Here is a 22,306-nt window from a genome sequence, read left to right as displayed (position 1 = left end):
CATATTTCTATGTTTTATGTTCCCATTTTTGTGTGATAGTTACCCTGTATTTTAAGATTGATGATTTGACAAACCAGCTCTAATTGTTCAAGTGAAGGTTGATTTGTGTTTGTTGATGTTTTAATTTTGTGAAGTGAAAGGTTTATATGAACCAAACACTAATAAAAAAATAAAACTTAGTAGTTGCAAAACAGATGGGACATGCATAATCTCCTATTCCAATCACCAGGATGTTCTCCTCCTTATATTCTCTACTCCCTAGTAGCACCACATAATGGCATTGTCTATTATAACCAGTGAATTGTAATATCCTGTATTCAACCATGTTATTGCTTCTCCCTAGTAGTCACTGACAACAAATAGCACATGTCTGTATGTCATGCATGGTGGTAACTGGAATTATATCCTTCATTGGGCCTCATTACAAGTCTGACGAGTTGCCGCCGGACTTGCAATATTTACTGGTGCCTGGCTTGCCGGAAACACCGGGGGATTACGACCCCGGCGTTCCGGGAAGTCCGGCGGCGGTAAATTGTTAATCCCCATTCCCATTCGATGGGCACTGTTAATAAAGTCTGAACCTGGCGGGTGGGACAGCTCCCGCCCGCAGTGTCGGACTATTGTTACCGGACCCGCATGGTCATAACGAGGCCCATAGTATACTCAAATTGATGGCACTTGTGTAGTGCACCTAGCTACAAACACTAAATATAATCTCCTGCGTTACATGCACACATTTTTCCTCATTAGTAGATTGTGTCTATCTAATGCAAGGTGGTCAGTGGCATTCTTCCCTCCGCAGTAAGCACAACAAGTTGACAAACTTAGTTACAGCTACTGAATGGTAATTCCCTGCCTGATTCCAACAATCTCAGGGATTTTCAAAGAAAACGCAACCTCATTCTTCTCACGCTTCCCTCAACTATGACGTAATGCTTATGAAAAGCCTTTTCCTAACTTCCTACACTAGTCAAGCCAGCAGAAGCCTGCTGCTTGGACTAAAAGACTGAACAAAATCTTTAATGGTTGTGCATTATATTACCTGCAAAGCACAACTCATCCCAAACCCTGACGGAGGTTCGGCAAAGTTTGTTCTGACCGGATCGTGGGACTATTTATAGTTGAATGAGGCGTTTCATTATCTCAGGGCCAGAGATGCCCCAGTGATCAATGAATAGTAATGTGCAATCCTTCACCAGACGTTTTAACCATTGAAATATTCCTTACACTTGCATATGAAGATACCAATTAAATAAGGAAGACATGTTCAAATTTAGAATGCAAAAAGTCAAACCTAGTTTGCTTCCCAGGATTTAAATGACATCCTTTTTTGTTTTCTGGTATTAACTTTGTGCCTCACTGCCTAATTGTTTCCAAAATATGCAATGATATTTATCTAATGGTGTCTTTGTCTTCAAGCTACAATTCAAATGAGTATTAAGTACAACATACAGTGATGTCTGTTTTTTTTCACCAATATAGAGAAGTATCTCAGAGATTAAACTTTAAGCAAATAACTGTATTCATAATCCAGGTCCTTCACAAAGGTCCTTCAATTAGGAATTTTTCCCCAAAGATAGTAACAAGGCGAAGTTCTGAGCCACGCAAAATCTGAATAATGAACCCCCCCTTTTTTTTCTTCAATGGTGGTGAACAATAGCTGCACAGAATGTCATAATCTTAAAGTAGTAATGTGATTATGTAAAAATAAACCAGCATCCGTCATAGCCTTTCAACAAACACAGCTCTCTCGTGTGCTCATCAGTAAGATGCTTTGAGAATGCGATCCTAAGTGTGTAAATGTATACAGAACTTACAGAACTTGCAGCTTCTCCTTCTGCCTTCTTGCTGGGAGGAAATCCTCAATAGCCGCACAATCTGCACATTGTTAAATCGATTGACTTGAGGTGCCATATCCACAGCATAGTTCACTGGATGGTTCTCTCCATTTTCTTTTTTTGCTTGACATGTCCTTGACTGTGTTTTGGTATAAAACCAATTCCTAGTACAATTTGAAATATATTGGGATAAGAAAATGCTTTTCAAACATAGATATTAAAATGTTTAAAATACATATGGGCATTGAATGTTTGGGTTGAGGCTCCACTTTCTGTGTTTGACATAGAGCATGGCTGTGGTATTACATACTGTCTATGTATTATTGAATTAAACCATCCTTCAGGTCTTTGGGAATATAAATTGTGAATGACATGCATTTTAAGACTTTATAGAACATCAAGCATGTGATTGTATTTAGCAGTTTCCCTATGCTTCAGTAAGAAACAGATGATCAGGGGCTTGTCATTCAGCTCAGAGAATTGTGCCCTGGTGTGTAGACAGTCTGTGTGCCAAAGTATTGTGTTAAATCAAACTGCAACAGTTGCAAGGTTCACTTTGTGTGGTCCCTTTGTAACACACGTCTTTTTTTTCTTGATGCTTCTTTTTCATAAAGTTAAGCGGACATTTAATCTGGAGGAGTACAGCTTTTCTCAGTCCACCCTAGAACAGGTACAGTATGAAACTAACTTTTGCTAAACTGGGGTGATCGCTGTCATTCACAACTTTAGGCCTGGACTCTCACTGGAGGAAATGACAGTCTCTGTCCAAATGTTTTTGCGTTGTTATTCTTGTTTCGAGGCAGGATCAGTTTATTCTCCAAAACCTTGTGGATGAACATTTCACATTGTCCCTACACTCTATTTATTTTTGTTTATAGATTTTTGAAGTGCGCACTATGAACTTTGTTGACTGAAAGCATGAGTGGAGTGACATAGGTTGCAAACGGGTAGCAATATTGAGGTCTATAGGGATGGGCATAGTCTTAGTAGATAGGTCAGTAGAGTTTGTTTTAGACGGAGTACTGAAAATATCATCCAATGGTCAGGCGTTATATGTGCAAAAATGAGACAAGACTGATGTAGTGATGTATAGTGACTTCTTGGCCGACAGCACAGGTGTTTGCCTCATGAAGTGTCTGTCCCATCTGCCTTTTTTCTAGAGTTGGAAGTTGGCATATCAGCTCACCGAAGTGCCAAGATGCCTTCGGGTGAACGTGCGCGGTACATGTGTAATTAACATAACATATCAAAATGCCCTGTTGGAGGCATATGGCCTCATTCCGAGTCCGGCGGTAAGACTCGGAACGATTTACTGGTGCCTGACTTCCCGATGCCACAGGGGGATTACAACCCCAGTGGCCCGGAAAGTCAGGCGCCGGAAAATTGTAATTCCTCACCGACTGTTGTTAAAGGTGCCGGTGCTTACGTGACGATCTGCCTACCGTGGCCGCGGTGCCCTGCAGGGTCCGACCTGTCGGGCACAGCGGCTCCGGCAGGCAGACCTGTAGTATGCCAGTTCGGAAACAACGGTGCCGGTAAGCTTACCCGCACCGTTGTTTCCAGACTGGCATACTTAGAATGAAGCGCATAGTCTTTGAAGGGCAGCAACGTGTATATTACAGATATTAAACATGATCATGGAGAGGGAGCCTGTTTGAGGGCCTGGTCCACTTCACTTCAGGCCAGTGGTGTACCTGGAAGAGAAGTGTTATTTTTGTAGTCAATAAGTTGCTATTCTGATAGGTTAGCATCGAAAACATGCACAAATTTGAGCTTTTGCCCCCCGGAAGTCACAACGGTTAGATGCCATAGCCAGCACCTTTGAAATTGGGAGAGGGTCACTTTACCGCAGAAATGTATCTGCAGTAAAGGATTTTGTATACTGATTTCTTTTTTAAAACGGGGTCCACGGTATCTCCCATATGCTAGGAGGGAGGGGTGATAAAGCGACCCCTCCCGAATACCACAGACTAATTTGATGTTAGTTTGTCATCTCTATTCATTAAAGGAGAAGCACGTAAGCTAACACTGTTGAACAGGCAGGAACTGGGTGGAATCAGCTTACCATGTGCCACAAAGAAACACTAGAGAGAACCTTGCTAGACTGATTTAGAAGTGATGTGGGATTAGTTTAATGAAAAGGAGGGAGTTTATGGGTTACATTGAGGCCAATTAGAGGGTAGATCCATTTGAATTTGGGCAATGGTTTGATTATTCTATTGTGAATCTGAATTGAATTCAGGAATATAATTCAAATGATTTGTACAAGTGATTAAGCAAATCAAAAATGTGTGTTAAACATGGAAAATACAATGCATTCCAATTATTATTTAGAGTGCTGTCAGAGGGTCTGTAGAAGGTGCATCCTTTGAAGATTTCATATCTGAGGCACCATAGGCACTGTAAACCCTTTCTAATTAGGGCAGAGGGGGCAGTATCAAAGGCAATACAGTGGTCCCTTAATATCAGTAATCTCAGGGAGCTAGAACTGTTATGTATTGGATGTCAGCCAAGCCTATAACTGTTTAGAAATTGATGATTCTGGCATAAGCACTTATTCCATAACTTTGAATTCGCCCTGTTGCCTCCCAGCACAAAACAAATACATGGCGGCAACCAGGGAAGGGCCTCAGGTGGCTGGAACTGTGGGCATAGAAGGTATATTCTCACCCGCTGCTCCATACACCTGATTAATGGCCCTTCCCCAGGTGTGAATGCCGAGTGGGAATGATGTCAGAGTGAGTGATGTCATGTGTAGAATATTTATGTGTATAAACATCAGATTGCCCAACCGAGTGTTACACAGCCGGACATTTGGAGAGAGGTAACTGGTGGGTCTTCCCCTTAACAGCTCATGGGCTTACTGGATGTATCTTAAATAAAGTACTTATGGACTTGCCTGTGGCTCCAGAGGTCTCCATATACAATAGATTTATATCAAAGTGACCTTGTATTGTGGTGTCCAGTTGTTTACTGTATCTTTAAGGTGTTGTTACTAACAGACAATGGGGGTCATTCCGAGGTGGGCAATAAGGGGTTACCGGCACCGGTAAGGATGCCGATGCCGGTAACCCCTTACCGCCCTATTCCGAGGTTCCTTAGCGGGACCTGCCGAAAACGTTTGGTCAGACCAGACGTCCTTAGCGGGTCCCGTTAGGGGACCAGGGAGCAAATAACGGGCACGCTATTTGCAGGCCTGTTATTAGTGCCTTCCCCATTCCCATTGAGCCCTATGGGGGTGGGAGCTGCAAGGAGGCAAAAAAGGTGCAGACGCAGAGATGTTTGAGAAAGAAATCAAGGGATTGAGGGGGTAAGGAGTGCATAAAAAGTGCATGAGAGAATTTATCCTGGAGAAGCCCACACACATTGCCTTAACGAAGCTCCAGAGCACTGGCCAGCTGGGCTGGATGTGTGATGAATTGACTTCTGTGTGATTTAGATGGAAAGCTGAAACCACTTTAGGAAGAAAACCTGGGTGGGTTCGAAGCCCCACCTTGTCTCTATGAGAAACAGTGTATGGCTCTTTAGCCGCTAATGTTTGGAACCTGCTGACCCTGCAAGCAGACACAAGGGTCACTAAATTAGTAGTTTTCCACGTGACAAACTTTGTAAATAGACACCATTGGCTCGATTGGTTTGTGGGCCAATGCCGCCAGCACCATGTTCAGGTCCCATACTGGATGTGGACAAGATACTGGTGGATACATTCTGGCAAGGCGTTGTAGATGCCTTTTTACTATTGGGTTAGCTGACGATAGAAGCAGCTGGTCAGAGTTTCTGTACATCCCTATGGCCGCTAAGTATGTCCTGCATGTAGCCACCTGCATGTCTGACTCGGCCAGGTGAGATGAAAAAGGCAAAACATTGTCCAAGGAACACTGCAATGGGTCGATATTGTTGTTTTAGCCCGGTAGTAACACCTAGACCATTTACCTTTGTATTGTGTACTGGTAGATGGTTTTCTGGCTTGCTGAATTATTTGCAAGTTTTGCTGCTAAAGCCCAGGTGACCTAATGTTAACTCCTGAGCAACCAAGCACTGATGGCTAACCTGTCCAGAGTTGGATGAATCACTGCCCCGTTCTGTTGGGTTAATAGGTGAAAATGCTCCGTCTGTAACTGTATAGGCTGTTGGTCGGCTAACTGCAGGAGATCTGAGAACCAAACTCTTGTTGGCCAAAGTAGGACTATTAATATCTCAGCACAATTCAGAGTCCCTGAGTTTGTGAAGGACCTTCTGGATCAGCAGATACACTTCATCCCGTTCCAGGGAATATGGAATGCATCGCCCAGGGATCTCGCGCCCTGCCCATGAGGCGTAGAGGGGCCCCCAGAATTTAAAAATCTTGTTGAGGACTGCACACTTGAGCTCCCACTTGTAGGATGTGGAGCCCAGTCTCTTTAGCCTGTGTGCTTCTGTGTCCTGCTCCCCTGGAAGATGAACAATCTGAAGGTGAATGCTGTAGCTCACCGCCCAGTCCCATGTGTCTACTGCTAGTTTGCAGAGGAGAGGAGACCTGGTACCATCCCGCTTGTGTATGTAATGCATCGCTGTGGAGCTGTCTGTCCTGATGAGGACCGCTTTGTTGGTTATGAGACAGAACACTTTTAGAGCTAATTAAATCGCTAACAGTTCTAGTGCATGTGAAACCTTTTCTCCTGAACGTCATATGTCCCTGTTAGGGAGGATTCTCTGTAAAGGCTAATTTCCCAAACCTAGTGAGTCCCCCAGCAGCTTTGCTGGATTTTTGGAGTTTATTTTTTTCTCCTGCTAAGAGTGAGACTCTTTTTCTCCCACTCTTAGGCATGATTTGAGAATGTCCTTTGACTATGAAATGTGCTTTATGGGCTATGGGGTCTTTTACTCCATAGGGCTTCATGTGTTTTGGTATGTGTGTTACACTGCACCCTCAGTGCAGTAACACAGGGGTGTCATAGTGACCCCCAAACATAGATTCCATACCCTGGGACTGACTACTGTCTCCCAGGGCATGTAAAGTCACCATTGGCTTTACTAGTCTTAAATTGTGAACAAAACCAGTACAAACCATCATCTTGTGGAAGTACTGGTAGGGGTAATTCGATTGCCCCTGGGTCCGTTTTCCAAGGGGGCACTGTCCAGTCCCCCCCCTTGTCGAGTTTCTGGCTGGTGGCAGTGGATACCATGTGAAATATTCCACCGGAATATATTCCTATGGGATTTTCCCATTCATTTTAAACGCACCACTTTTTGGTGCAATGTTAAAGATACCGCCGGGTTATTTATTTAATATTTATTCCCCGGTTGGGTCTTTTTGCCAGGACTCGTTTTTAAAATGGCGTTTGTGTTCGCCTTTGAAGCTCTAACCCAAGTCGAGCCCTTTGTTCCACTTTTTGGCGGGCTTCTCCACAGAAGCCCTCCAAATGGTGCCACTCTGTCTGGGGTCAACAGGATGTGTGGGAGGGGGATTAGGCACCCTGGACTGAGTTGCCTTGGCAACTCAAGTCGCACTCTTGTGTGATTGGCCCAGTGGTGAGCCACCCGGCTCACCACTTAGCATGTTTGAGTGACAGCTAGGCTGATGAATGGGGGTTTTGCTGCATAAAAGCAGGGCTTTGGGGACTCAAACTTCAGAAGTCGCCACAGGACCTAAAGAATCCGAAGAGGGGAGAAGCTGAGCCATCTACAACGACGACACCACCGGTGGAGCCCTGCTGTACGAAACTCACCACTTTCCCGACAACAGAGGAGATCTTCTTCCAGGAGAGCCTTCTTCCCTTTGAGCTGGTGGGACCAAACAGTTTGCCTTTTTCACCTTCCTGGATTGTCTCGTGGCCGAATCGCCCGTGCCCAGCACCCAGGCGGCCGGATAACCACGCTTCACCACTACCGCGAATAAGGGAATAGTTTCTTACCTGTAACTCCATTTCTCCAGCATTGGTATCTTTCATGGATTCACATGCTTAGAATATTCCCCGTCGTCAGACCGGGACCCCTCCCCTCGGTACACATATATAGCCTTTTTCAAAGGAAAAACTTTTGACACTTTTGTGTCCTATCTACGTCCTTCTAGGACCCGCCTACGCATGCTCCGCAGGCCGTGCTAGTATAAGAGGCCCGCCCCCGCGGCTCCCCTTCAGATTTCGGCCCCTCCAAAGTAGGAAGGGTTAAATTTATCACATACATTACATACGGGGAGGTTGGCGGGCGCATGTGAATCCATGAAAGATACCAATGCTGGAGAAATGGAGTTACAGGTAAGAAACTATTCCCTTCTCCAGCATTGGATCTTTCATGGATTCACATGCTTAGAATAGATTGTATAGCAGTAACGCTTGAGACGGCGGTGAGAATGTAATGTAACAATATATATCCTCACCCTACTACACAATGCATATCTCCCGTAGGGATAAGTTAAGTCATATAACATTGCCCACATAAAGTATATCGCCCTTAAGAGGGTAGATAACCGAATCTCCACAGGGAAGAGCTTACCTTACTGAAACAAATGGCGCAGGACAGCTCTTCCCATCTGCACCTCGTCTGCATGCTGCCTGGCAAGGCAGTAGTGGCGGGTAAACGTGTGGGGCACTGACCATGCCGCCGCTTGGCATATGTCCGTCAGCGGAATCCCAGCCCATAACGCTGTTGAGGAGGACATCGACCTTGTAGAATGAGCTCTAGGATGTCCTTGCAGTGGCCTTCCGGCCTTAGAGTGACAAAAAGCAATTGTCGACGAGACCCATCTAACCAGTCCCTGTTTAGAGATTGCTTTTCCTCTCGTCGACGGACCATATGCGACAAACAGTTGCCGAGTAGCCCTGATGTCTTGTGTACGATGTAGGTAGAATTTCAGGGCCCTCTTAACGTCCAGGGTATGAAGAGTTTTTTCTGCTGCCGATGATGGGATGGCAGAACCACGGATGAGTGTTTGTGGTATACCTTCGGGACGAACATAGGGTTATTTGCCAGGACTACCTTGTCCTTAAAGAATCTTAGGTAGGGCGGGTCCACGACCAGCGCTTGTAGTTCCGAGATACGTCTGGCTGATGTGATAGCTATCAGGAATGCCAACTTCCACGAAATGAATTTTATGTCGGACGTGGCCATAGGCTCGAAAGGCGGTTTCATGAAGCCTGCCAACACTGTGTTGCGGCTCCACGTGGGGGGAAAACGTTTCACCGGGGGAAAGGCTCGAAATAAACCCCGCATGAAGTGTTTTACCAGTCTGTCACTGAATAGAGGAGATGACTGCCTCTTCCTTGTGAACCTGGAGATGGCTGCCAGGTGTACCTTTATCGACGAGGGGGACAATCCCTTTTCTGCCAAGAGGAGCAGGTAAGGTAGAACTTGTTCCGGCGTCACCAACAATGGTTGTAGGCCCCGTTGTCCTCTACACCATTCACAGAATCTCCGCCACTTATAGGAGTAAGATTTGTTAGTAGAATGGGCTCTAGCCGCCTGTAGAATTTTTTGGCAATCCTCTGAAATGTCTAAGGCGCCGAACTCCGGGAAGTCAGGAGCCAGGACGTAAGGTTGAGACTGTCCGGGTCGTGATGCCACACCGTGCCTCTGTCCCGGGATAGAAGGTACAGGACTTTCGGAAACGCTATGGGATGTTCCAGCGATAGATGGAGGAGGTCTGAGAACCACGGTTGCCTCGGCCAGTATGGTGTCACTAGAATCACCCGGCAATTGTATCTGCGTATCCACTGTATTGTTTTCCGTATGAGGGGAAACGGGGGGAAAGCATAGAGGAACATGTCCATCCATGGGAAGGAGAACGCCTCCCCCACCGATCCCTCTTGGGGCAATCTGCTTGCAAATTGCTTGCATTTCTTGTTGTCTTTGGTCGCGAAGGCGTCCAGAGGGGGGTGACCCCATTTCTCGAACACTTTCCTCAAGTGACCCGTGTCCACTTCCCACTCGTGTATCTGGGCCATGCTTCTGCTGAGGGAGTCGGCTTGGCCGTTCCTCACTCCTGGAAGGTGATGAGCCACAAGGGAAATTTCGTGTTTCGATGCCCAATGCCATGTTTTCTGGGCTTCTATGGAAAGGGTCCTCGATCGTGTCCCTCCTTGTTTCCTCAGATAAAACATGGCTGTTGTATTGTCGGTCAGTATTCGCACTCGCGAACTCTTGATGTGTGGTAGGAACGCCTTCAAAGCCCATCGTACCGCTCTGAGTTCCAGTACGTTTATGTGTAGGAGTGACTCCGTTGGAGACCAGCGACCTTGCGTTTGGAGAGCACCCATGTGCGCTCCCCATCCGGTTAGGGACGCATCCGTAACTATGGTGCTCTGAAACTCCGGCTCCTGTAGGGGCACACCGTTGCTCAGATTGTGGGAACTCTGCCACCACTGGAGGGTCCGACGTAGCTTGTCGTCGTCGACGGTTATCCTGTCCGACCACGATCCCTGAGCCTGTGTCCATCGGTCCGCGAGGAATTCTTGGACTGGCCTCATGAATAGTCGACAGTTTCTCACCAGATGGATGCAGGATGCCATGGCCCCCAGGACCGAAACATACTTTCTCACTGAGATCCTGGTGTTTCGTCGTAGCCGGGCCGCTTGTTGAATGAGTCTTGAGGTCCTGTCGAGGGAAGGTTTCACCAGCCCTAACTGAGTCTCGAACTGTGCCCCCAAGAATACCAGCGTTCTTGATGGCCGCAGAGAGGATTTCTCGAAGTTTATGGCGATTCCTAGTCGTTGTAGAAGCTGCCTGGTGGCTTGCAGACTTGTGTTGGTCGACGCTGGGGAGGATCCCCTTACCAGCCAGTTGTCGAGGTATGGGTATACATGGTGGCTTTGCTTCCTTAGCCAGGCAGCCACTGGAGCCAGGCATTTTGTGAAGGTTCTGGGGGAGGTCTTGAGCCCGAAAGGAATAACCGTGAATTGGTAGTGAGTTCGCCCTATTACAAAAAGTAGGAATTTCCTGTGTTTCCGACACATTGGAATATGGAAATACGCGTCCTGTAAATCCAGGGACGCCAGGAAATCTCCCTTTTGAACTGCGCGGATCACTTCCTGCAGAGTGAGCATCTTGAATTTTAGGCTCTTTAAGGACTTGTTGAGATCACGTAAGTCTAGAATGGGACGCCATTTGCCGTTCGGCTTTTTTACGACAAAGTATCTTGAGTAGACTCCTTGACCTCTCTGTGATGTTGGAACTAATTCTATCACGCCCTTCGCTAACATGAGTGTAACCTCTTGTTGCAGTACCTTCATATGGGACTGAGCGGTGAACGCAGGTGGAATTTGCGGAGGGTTGTGTTTGAATTGCAGAGAGTGTCCGTTTCTTATGGTGTCTAACACCCATTGGTCCGTCGTTCTCCTTTCCCATTCGTCAACATATGCTGAGACTCTTCCCCCCAGAACGGTGTGTGGTATGTCACTGCTGATCTTTATTTTGCTTGTCTCTCGACGACGATGGGTATGATGGTCGTTTTCTGGAAGACTGGAAGTTTCGTCGACGGTTAGCCGATTGTGAGGCACGTCGGTATCCCTGGGAGGGGTAAACCGATCTGGCAAAGGATCTGTCTCCAGAAGAGAATCTTGAATTACCTGAAGCCCCTCTAAAGGGACGAAAAGACTTGTAACTTCTGCCACTCTGGAGGGCACCCAATGAACGTGCCGTGTCCGAATCTTCTTTCATCCCTTTTAGGGCCTCGTCCACCTTCTCGCCGAAAAGAAGGTCTCCCTCAAAGGGCATATCTAAGACCTTGTATTGCACTTCTGGCCTGAAGTAGGTACACTTAAGCCATGACTGTCGACGCAATACCACCCCATTGTTGACTTGCTTGAAGCCTGACTCAGCGAGATCCACCGCAATGTTTAGTGCGTGATTTGAGGCTTCCTCAACCTCTCGGACCAGTAGCATCGCCACCTTCCTCTGTTCTTCTGGAAGATGATCAAGCAGCGGAGCTAATCTGTGCCACATCTCCCTATCGTAGCTGGCCACAATTGCCAGAGAGTTTGCGGCCTTTACTGTGGTCGCTCCCACAGAGAGCACTTTCTTTCCAAAGGCATCTTGGCGTCTCGCCTCGTTCTCGGGAGGAGTTGTGCACTTGTGCTTTGCCTTCCTCGCTGCTGCCGCCGACACCACCGAGTCCGGTGTTGGTTGGGAGGATAAACACTAGGGGGTAGACTCTGGAGCCTTAAACTTTTCTTTCTAGGCGTCCTTTCACTGCTGGTTCTGAGAATGGGTGACTCATTGTCTGCAACCCCTCTTTCCATACATGGTCCAGTATTGGTATCGAGAACACCGACCTCCTTCTCTTGCCCATGTGGTCGAACAAAAAACAATCCTTTTTCTGTTCTTCTTGGGACAGACCAAATTCTTTGCATGCCTTCTCCATCATAGAATGGAATGACGTGATGTCGTCCGGAGGGAACGGGTGAGCTGGGCTTCTGGGGTTTTCCAACACCGCCTCTGACTCCCAGGTAGGATCCCTGGAGGGGGATAATGAGATATCCGACATGGCCCCACTGTCGGACTCCGAATCTGGCAGCTCACCTTCCTCCTGTGCCAGTGTTGAGATTGGCGTGCGTGGGTGCGTCGGTTGACGGGACGGGCCCGGCTCGGCGACGAGTGACTGTGGCAGGCTTGCCTGGGGTAGTCGCTGGTTCAACGACTGCAACAAGGACTGAAGCGTGGACAGAATATCCAACGACAAAACCGATTGAGGATTGAGGAGAGGGGCAGATACCGGTGTAACGGAGGCCCTCGTCGACGCCATTGTCGACCGGACAGTGGATGCCCCCTGTGCAAGTGGTAGGGAGGCAGTCGATGACTGGACCGCCGTCGACGACGAAGACTTCGCAGGTGGTTTTGGCGGTCCCGCCTTCTCCACACTGTGCCCGCTTTTACTCGACTCGCGGTCGATCTGTGATGATCGCCAGAGGAGGATTTCCTTTCCTTCTCATGCTTTTTTGATGAGGATGATTTCTTTGCCGAGGAATCTCTACTGGAGTGACTTCCAGACGACTCTTTTTCCGACGGTCTAGATTTCTTCGCCTGCGTTTCCGACGAGGCCGCTCGGCGCGATGTTTTCGCCGACTGTGTGGAGCCCACCTCCGAGGGGGGGTATTCCCCCGCTCCATCATTCAGCCATGCCACCAGGCGTGGGTTCCGGTCTTTGAGGGTTTTTTGAGAAAACCCCTTGCATATGTCGCAGGTATCCGCCGAATGGTGAGGGTGGAGGCAATATATGCAGTCCATATGTCCGTCCCCCTCGTAAACCTTTTTTAAGCCGCATGTCGCGCATGGACGGAACAGCACTTTACCTGACACAGAGGACATTATTACTCGAAATCCAATGACGCAACCTAGTACAAAACAATAGGACAACACGAGGAGATCCCACTACTTTGGAGACGGTTGAAATCTGAAGGAGAGCCGCAGGGGCGGGCCTCTTATACTAGCACGGCCTGCGGAGCATGCGTAGGCGGGTCCTAGAAGGACGTAGATAGGACACAAAAGTGTCGAAAGTCTTTCCTTTGAAACTAGGCTATATATGTGTACCGAGGGGTCCCGGTCCGACGACGGGGAATATTCTAAGCATGTGAATCCATGAAAGATCCAATGCTGGAGAAAAGGGTAGTACCTTTTAACCGGGAAACTCTGCGCTGGTTTCTTCCCTGGCAGTGCAACGACCTCCAGCTTTCCTCCACGTCGAGATCCTCTCTTCCCTTGGACGAAGCTTCGACTTGCACCCGCTGCCAGGAACAACTGCCCCCGCTGGAGCTTTCTCACCATTTCAGGTACTGTGTCCCGCCTGGTCTCCCTTGCAACAGACTGTCCGAGGGGTCCCGTAAATCCTTGACTCTCTATCCTGGGGTGACCTTGGACCTGCTAACATTATCTTTCTGACTTGATCCAACCTCTTTTTGACTTTTCTGCAAAGACTTTGAGTGCATTTCCACTGTGGGATTTTGGGCACATTCCGCTTTGCTTTCCAAGAGTGGGCCTGGCCTATGAACGTTTTGCTCTACAGTAGACCCTGCCTTTCTTGACTTGCTGTGGTTTCTTAAAAGTGTTGGTACTGTGTTATTTTCCTATTCTGCCTTTTCTCTCCCTTTTTAAACAAATTTTTGGAGTGCCATCTACGGTTACGTGCTCACCTCTGTTTTGCTAAATAAGTGGTGTCTTAACTTAGACTTGTCGAATAATTAACTAGGGAGGTGTATATACTTATAGTGACTGTGTTTGAACTTGCTTGACATATTAGTGCCAGTGTGTTTTTAAATAAATAATTATATACTTTTATACCAAAGCTCTGGTCAGTTTTTGCTTGTGCTACTGTATTTTTAGCCCTATTGTGTATACTCTATATACTGGCTAACTCTTCTTGAGAGAAGTCTGACTGCTCAGCCACAGCTACCAGGTAAATCTGGGTGGTGCAGACTGCTACCAATTGGGTTTACTGCTAACTCCTGCAGTCTTAAACTTTTTGCAGTGGTCCCTAAGGGGACTGCACAGGTTTCTGCCTAACAGTCCCATGAATGGTGTGAATGCCTAGGGTTGCTCCCCAGCCCTCCTTGGAGGAATCTGTGATGCCTATTGCTGTATGCTGGACCTGACAGAAGGGAGCCCTTCTCCCAACATTGAACTCCTGCTTCCACCATAACAGGTCTTGTAGAAGAAAGCGGGGAATGGAGACTTTCTCTGATTGATTTCCTGACTCTTGATCCCATGAACTGGCTAAAATAATTTGAATTGACCTCATCTTGAGCCTGGCCAGAGGAACTGTGAGGACACAAGAGGCTAGCGGGCCTAGCAGATGCTGGTACCACCAGGTTGACGTTGATCGTTTCCTGTGATTGAAAAGTGATTGACTGCTGAAACAATATCCCTGAATATGTCCAGTGTGGGGAACATACTGCTTGAGACTGTGTCCCCTCTCATCCCCACAAACACTACATTTTAAGAAGGTGTTAATTCTGACTTTTTGAGGTTGATGGAAAACACTAAGTTACTTAGTGTTTGTAATAGTTTGTGGCATAAAGATGTCACCCTCAGAGGGGAACTAGCCCGGATGAGCCAGTCATCCAGATAGGGATATACACAGTGGCCCTAATTACGAGTCTGGCAGTAGCTGTGCCGGTAAAACCGGCAGGCTGCTGCCGGACTTGTGGGTATTTACTGGCCTGAACCTGCCGGAAACATCGGAGCATTACTGCCCCGGTGGTCCGGTAATTCCGAAGCCAGCATTCCGTTACTCCCATTCCCGTAGAGTCCTATAGGACTAAATTAGTAGTTTTCCACAATGACAAACTTTGTCAATAGACACCATTGGTTTGTGGGCCAGTGCCGCCAGCACCACGTTCAGGTCCCATACTGGATGTGGATAAGATACTGGTGGATACATTCTGGTAAGGCCATGTAAATGCCTTTTTACTATTGGGTTAGCTTAGGACAGAAGCAGCTGGTCAGAGTTTCTGTACATCCCTATGGCCGCTAAGTATGTCCTGCATGTAGCCACCTGCATAGGACTCCACGGGAATGGGGGATGTGGAAACACCGGCACCATGCGGTAATGGTGCCTGTGTTTGAGCGGCCTGTGGCGTTATGCCCGCCAGGTCAGACCTGGCAGCTGTAACACCACACGGCCACAAACCTGTAGTTAGCCGGTTTGAAAAACGGTGCCAATACGGTTTTACCAGCACCGTTAAATCCGGACCGGCTAACTTGTAATAAGGCCAAGTGTCTTTCCGAAATGATTTCATTATTTTTTGTGAACACCCGAGGTGCCGCTTTCAGTCCAACGTGAGCACTTTGTGTTAAAAGTGATGACCCATTACCGTAAAACATAACATTTGCCTGTGCGGCGGCCAAATAGGGACATGCAAATACACATCCTTTAGTTCCAGGGAATACATACAATCTACCGAACAGAGAGCCTCGGCTATGTGAGCTGGCATCACCATCTTGAACTTTTCTATGGGGAGCAAGAGGTTTATTTAAGACAGATCTAGGACCACTCACAGGCTACCTGATCTGAGCCACGGGGTCTTGAAAGGGGTTACGGCAAACTAATGCATGCCGGGCTAATCTGCCCCTCGCAGGGGTGTTGTAGACAAGGACACTGGCCTCATTGGTTTTTGGGATCTGAGGCTTTTGAGCCGGTGGACGAGAAAAAGCCTTTGGTTGCAGTATGTTGCTTTTTCCTACGGTTTGTACTGGGTGATTGGTCTGGTCCTAGCTCTTCTACCCTGGAAACCTCTGAATCCTTCAACCCATCCAAAGGAACAGGGTCTGTGCTCAGACCTTTTGTTGGGAAATTGAAAATTGTTTTTGTGCCGACTTGGTTAATATCACCAATGATTTTGCTGTCTGGGAGCTTGTTTTGTTTTAGTCCATTCCTCATCTGTTGAGTAATGGAACAGGCAGGTTCCCTCAAACAGGAGATCTAAGATCCTGTCCTGCACGTCAGACCTCCTCATATCTGCGGACAGACACATGGCCCTGCTGGCTGTATTGATGTGCAGTACTGATGCCTTGGGGATATCCTGGGCAATCACCTTTGCCTCAAATAGACCTGCTTTAAAGGAGGCTTGCTGTTCTACTGGCAGAGCAGTAAGGAAGTCTCCTATTTCCCGCCATAGCTTTTGGTTGGCTCAGCAAGCAATGCATCCACATTGGCTTGCCTGAGGTGCAGACCTGCATTTAAATAAACCTTTCTACCAAAAGATTCCAGAATGTTATCCTGTCAGGCTGTAGCTTAAGTTGATGAGGGAGAAGACCATGCTGATGGCTTTGAATAAAAGGAGGCAGCGGCTACAATTGAGAAATGTGGCTGGTGGGGCAAGGCTAACAACATAGTTTCACCTTCGAGGTGCCTGAACCTGGCATCCAAATGCTTGTTAGTAGACCAGGGTTAGTGGGGCTTAAGCCAGACATCGTTTTGTAAAGGAATGCCTGAACAGTTTGTTTGATGGAGGGACAATATCTCTGACAAAACCCCTGCCTCTTTCTGCTCTTGGAGAGATACGGGTACCCCTAAAAATTCCAAGAGACCTGCCATGCAGTCATGAAATGCCTTTGCCGAGCTTGACGTGTCCTCTTTATCCTCCTCATCCGTATCTTTGTGGGGAGATTTTGCCCCTTGCGAATCAGATGCTGGATCCACACTGAGAGGTTTATGCAGTGGCTGAGTGGGCACAGAAGCACTGGTTGTGATGCTGGAGCTGCAACCAGTGCCTGCAGAGGTGGTGGCGGAGGAGGTTAAGGTGGCAGAGGAGGTGGATGTGGTGGAGGATTTGTTGGGGGAATTGGATCCAATCTTTGAGGATCTAAAGGAAGCCCTGGCGGCTGAACCTGAGAAGCCACCTTCTTGATCAAATTCTTTAATATGCCTGTCATCTGCGGGATGTCATTAATAACATAAAACTGTCCAAGAACTGTTCCTCAGATGCCACCACAGATGCCAAATGTCGGGGACACACTGCCACTGCCATTGGAGTATAAGTGGCAGAAGCCGTTGGTGCATAAGTTGCAGCAAGCAAGTCAGAACTTTGCCTCGAGTGGTAATCCGCAGACTCTAGTCTATGCATGGATGGCAATGGATATGCTATACACCATGGCCAAGGAGGCCATTCTTGTGAATCCACAAACCCTAAAAGTGAATGACTGCCTGGCTGTGAGGCCTGCTCTGAGGGAGATGAACACATTGACCATGGTGAGTTTTTCCCTGGGGTACGCCCTGATATGTACGTTTATCTGGTCAATATACTTGGGTAAGATCGCTCTGGGATGCTCAGACTGCTTTCTTAGAGTAGAGCCCTTAACTCTAGGCTCCTTAGTGCCCTCAGAAGGTATTCCGGTACTGTGAATGAACTCTGTCCTGGGTCCGGTAGACTTATTGCCCTCAGGCCTAGGCCTAGTAGTCATTTCAGGTATAGGCCCCATCCTCCCCCCTCAGGTGTACCGGTAGCCCCAGGGGCCTGAGGCGCGTCGCGGGAGCCAGAGTCCCTGGGACCCCTCTCAGCCGGAGTACTTCACGGGAAGGAGTCTCTGCGCTGAGGTAGAGCGGAAAAAAGATGACTTACGTGCTTCTTGGACTTCTGTCGAGTGAAGGCGTTGACATGCTCCGGCAGTACCTTGAGAAGATTTCCCTTCACCACGCTAGCCAGTTCTTCAACCACGGAGACAGTGCATCAAACGCTGCGCAAGAATCCCACTGGTGTTCAGCCGCCAGACACTCTGAACAGAGCGAATGGGAGTCTGAAGCCAGGAAGGACCTCTCTCAGGGTGAGCACCTGGAGAACCCGCTTGGAGATGACATTTGCCGCGGGGCGCTGGAGAGTGGAGAAAAGACGGAAGAACACAGGGGAAAAAGCTGTTGTGCAGGAAAGAATGACTGCGCTGCATGAGCTAGGTCCGATCCCATCTGAACAGAAAAGCTGACTGAAGAGAGGTGCCTTTGGGCAGGCTAGCGGGGCATGGATACGCCAACGGCCATGCCCTAGCACCCTCTAAATTTAAAGGGTAAGCATTTTTACAAGGCAAAATGGTACCGGTCCTGTCCCTGCACCGGGATGCCCACTCATCATGGATTAAAGGGGAGGGACTCAGCCCTCACACTTCTAAAAACCAAGAGCCAACACAATCCTAGGGGTTAAATAGGCAAAGTTATGAGATATAATATACCTCCTTAGCCTTTTGTGGTAACGTGGACCGAAGGAAGGCATCACATTGGATGGATTGACAGGGTTCCAGCAGAGAATGTGGTAGCCTGTGTCAATGGATTTCTGATTGGAATGTGGCCTTTGAAAAAGGCAATGGAGAGTAAGGGTAGAGGGAGAAGGAGGTGACGAGCTCTGGCTGCTTAGCAAAAAACGTAAACATGCAGAAGACCTAAAAGGCTGAGCGTCTTCATTTGGATAAGACATTATCTAATACTATGCTTCTAAGAGGGGTGTGCATGTTATCCAGTAGTGACAAACAACAAAATACCACAGTCCAAAATAAAGGGAATATCCACTTAAGGTTGTATACAAATATATATACTTTTATATATACTTTAATCAAACAACGCATCTGCATGAAAACTAAATCAAAATTAACATTGCACAAAACCCACCCATGTGGAAAGAACAGAGAAGATGCAACAGATAGAAGAATGGGGCACACTGAGTAAGAATACAGAAGTGATAAGCAAATTATTAACTACAAAGAGGATATGTCTTAGGATGAAAAAATGCATAAGCGACCTTACCAGTTTCTAGGGCCCAGGGGGGCAGTTATTCGTCAATCGTACCGTGTTTCAGTTCTGTGGCGGTTCGGGTTCAAGCAGTGGTGCGAGAGTATCGAGCTCAGTTTGGGTGTGTTACATCATGTGGACCCAAGCAGCAATGAGCTGTATGGACTGGAGGCAAATGACTGAGTTTTGTGGATCTGAAGGTTGCTGAGGGAAAAGACTGCACATGCAGTAAATACTTGAAACTATGAAGCATTATCCAACATCGGAGCGGAAACCTTGGCAAGAATGTCAGCTTATCAACTGAAAATGCTACATTGCATTCTGGACACCATAGAAGATGTTCAAAAGGGAACTACCATCCTCAGACATATTGATGATGTGGGCTCACTGATGGAACTCTAGTACATATGCTGTGGAAGTGTGGGAAGATAGGCTACTGTTGCAGAGGATTGAAGTCATGCATTGAGAAAATAGTTGGAATGAGATTTTAGAAACATTTCAGTTGGGTGTCTTTAGTGGGGGGGGTGGAGGAATTGGAGTATGACAGGAAGGTCTGACTAAGATGGCTGACTATACTAGCTCGTTGGTCTATACTACGGGCCTGGAAAACACAAAAATGCCCAAGACATAGGGCTGCATGACTAGTTTAGTGGTCAATCATCAGTAAGGGCCTCATTACGAGTTTGGTGGCAGCCATGCCTTTAATAAGGGCATGGCTGCCTCTAAACTCGGGTCCGTGGTCCCTGAATGGGGAAATACCGGGCCATTCCGACTTTGGAGGGCCCGGTATTTCCCCATTCAGGGAACCCGGACCATCCCCATTCCCATTTGAGCCCCCATAGTGCTCAATGGGAATGGGGAGCATGTTAATGACGGGCCCGTTGTTAGCATGCTCGTCCCCTCACGGGACCCGCAAAGGACGTCTGGTCCTACCAGACGTCCAGAGCGGGTCCCGCAAGGGGAACTCGTAATAGGGCGGAATGAGTTTAACAGCGCGGCAGCTCTACCGGTGCCTTTAAACCCATTCGGCCAGGGTCCTAATAAGGCCCTAAGTCTTCTTATTTACTGCCATGGTCAATTACCATTGCCACCACACTGTCTCATGGCATTATCAATGGATTACCAGTGACGTTATGGCAGCAAAAATCATGGGAACATTTGTGGATGTACTGCAGATGGTAATTCCACACGTTAAAACTTGTAATTCATGGGGGAAAAATGTAGCGGCAACAAAATTCCCATCTCTTTTTAAATGCACCATCGAACTTGCAAGGAGGCAAGTAGTATTGAAAAGATGACCATCTCTTTTTAAATGAACCATCAAACTTGCAATGAGGCCAGTAGTATGGAAAAGGTAGTTTATAGGGTGTTTACCTCAATCTGAGGGTTGTATGCTGCCTATGAAGGCTTTTTAGGGGGGCCTGTCAACCAATTTGGGGGGCGAGGATTCAGAAGGTTGAATTTCCCATATCACCGAAGATTTTGTCCTGATAATTATAGCAAATAAAGAATTTAAAGGCAAAAATCAAGGAGGGAGAACAGGTGAGAGACAAATAATGCACGTTAGTAAAGACTGAAGAAATGAGGACATTGCGAGAGATATACATTTTCTTTTTTAGAAGAAAGTGATTGTACAGTGAGTTCCCTCCTTGAACTGAGAGTACATTCATTTTTACTGTCACTGGTGCTCCTAGCAGTGATCTCCGATTCAGGTAAACACACAGAGTTGTGCAACAGCACATGCACTTTTTGCGGAGCCCACTAACTCCAATATTTCTGCAGTGCATGAAAAAAAGCAAACACGGTCATCTCAGAATACAACTCTCTAATCTTAACGTGAAAACGAAAAATGAATAAACTCAGCAGTCATCGAATGCACCTAATTAATAATCGCACAAAATAATGGAACCATGTCCCTGGGTTGCTATGCACAGACACATTTCTCTCCAACACAAGCTGCACTTTTTGCAATGCAAGTAGCCTGAGCATAGGGGAACTGGGAAAGGAAAGCATAGGCTGCGACACGCAAGGCTTTGAAGATGAAAAAGGTGCAATAGATATATATATATATATATATACATACACCATCCACAACCCCTCAATTAAAGGCATTGTAAACAATCTACAGTGCTAGTCTGGAGAGGCCCAACTTTCTATGGTACATGTTTCCACATGTACGGATGTTAGGATAGCTTGAGCACTTTTCTGCAACACATAGGGCCCGATTCACAGAAGCGTTTAATAATGGTGCAATCCCAAAGGAGAAGCGTTTAATAATGGTGCAATCCCAAAGGAAAACACTCTGTGAATCAGGCCCATAATAAGGGGTTAAAATCCCAGCCAGGCTATTCAGCTCTTTTGTCATTCTGATGTTGTTAAAATAAATACCAATAAATGAGTGAGCAAAAGCCTTGATTTGTTTAGAAATGGGATCAATCCAGCATGAGATGCTATATAAAAAAGTAATATTCTATCACTCGAACCCCTTTTTGGCCTATGTGACTGCTGTCCAGTGCTTTGTAAAGGAATTATACTAATTACACTCTGCGAGTAGCCTTTTTATTGTATTTTGTAATGATGATGTGAACTACAATATCATTTATTAATATCCGGTAATGAGAGTGGGGGCTGTTGCGCCCTTCCAGCTAATCAGGAAGCTAAGAATAGCTTTACCACAATGTAAAACCCCGCTCTGAGACTCCTCAGAGATGGCGTTCACCATCTTCTCTCGCCAGGCATCCGGTAAGTGCGCTCTCCCACGTCCCATTCCCCCACACCTCTTTTTCACATCTCCAATTCCCCCACCCAACACCCACTTACCATGCAGCACCGGGTACACTATTGTCCCCATCACAGCAATGGCCACCATGGAAATGGTAGTTCACTTCTCCCCGATGCATGGCGGGCGATCGTGATTTGTAGTTTATTCTCAAATTGGGAAATGGCAACCATGCTGTTTCTCAACTTGAGAAAAACACTATTAACATCCCGGTGGTACTAGTAGCAATATAAACCTTGCAGGGGCTGGGGGGGCATTACTGGTCAGGTAATGCCCTGGGCTAACATTAAACGTTCAAAATTATGCCCTGGGGCATTACCTGACCAGTAATGCCCTCCTGCTCGAGTTATATATAAATGTGTCACCATTGATTAAATAGCCTACTTAATGTGTACGCCTTTTTTCCAGTGGCTTAGCTGTCTTTTGTTTTTACATATCACAACTCATCAAAATTGAAACGCTGAACCCCATAGCCCTCAAGTGTCTGATGAGATTTGTTGATTTATG

General features: G+C 47.1%; 1 protein-coding gene across 1 annotated transcript in view; it reads left to right on the top strand.

The window, feature by feature from the left end:
• The window catches only part of LOC138583119 (ATP-binding cassette sub-family A member 9-like), a 2,601,648-nt gene that overhangs the window by 2,545,476 nt on the left and 33,866 nt on the right, over positions 1 to 22,306 (top strand). The window contains exon 38 of the mRNA XM_069655079.1: positions 2,453 to 2,508. Within this exon, the coding sequence (XP_069511180.1) occupies positions 2,453 to 2,508 (56 nt within the window). The remainder of the gene's footprint in view (positions 1 to 2,452; positions 2,509 to 22,306) is intronic.

This window comes from Ambystoma mexicanum, chromosome 3q (genome assembly GCF_040938575.1).
Source record: "Ambystoma mexicanum isolate Mex_15411 chromosome 3q, UKY_AmexF1_1, whole genome shotgun sequence".
Taxonomy (NCBI): Eukaryota; Metazoa; Chordata; class Amphibia; order Caudata; family Ambystomatidae; genus Ambystoma; species Ambystoma mexicanum.
This window is presented reverse-complemented; position numbering and strand designations above follow the sequence as displayed.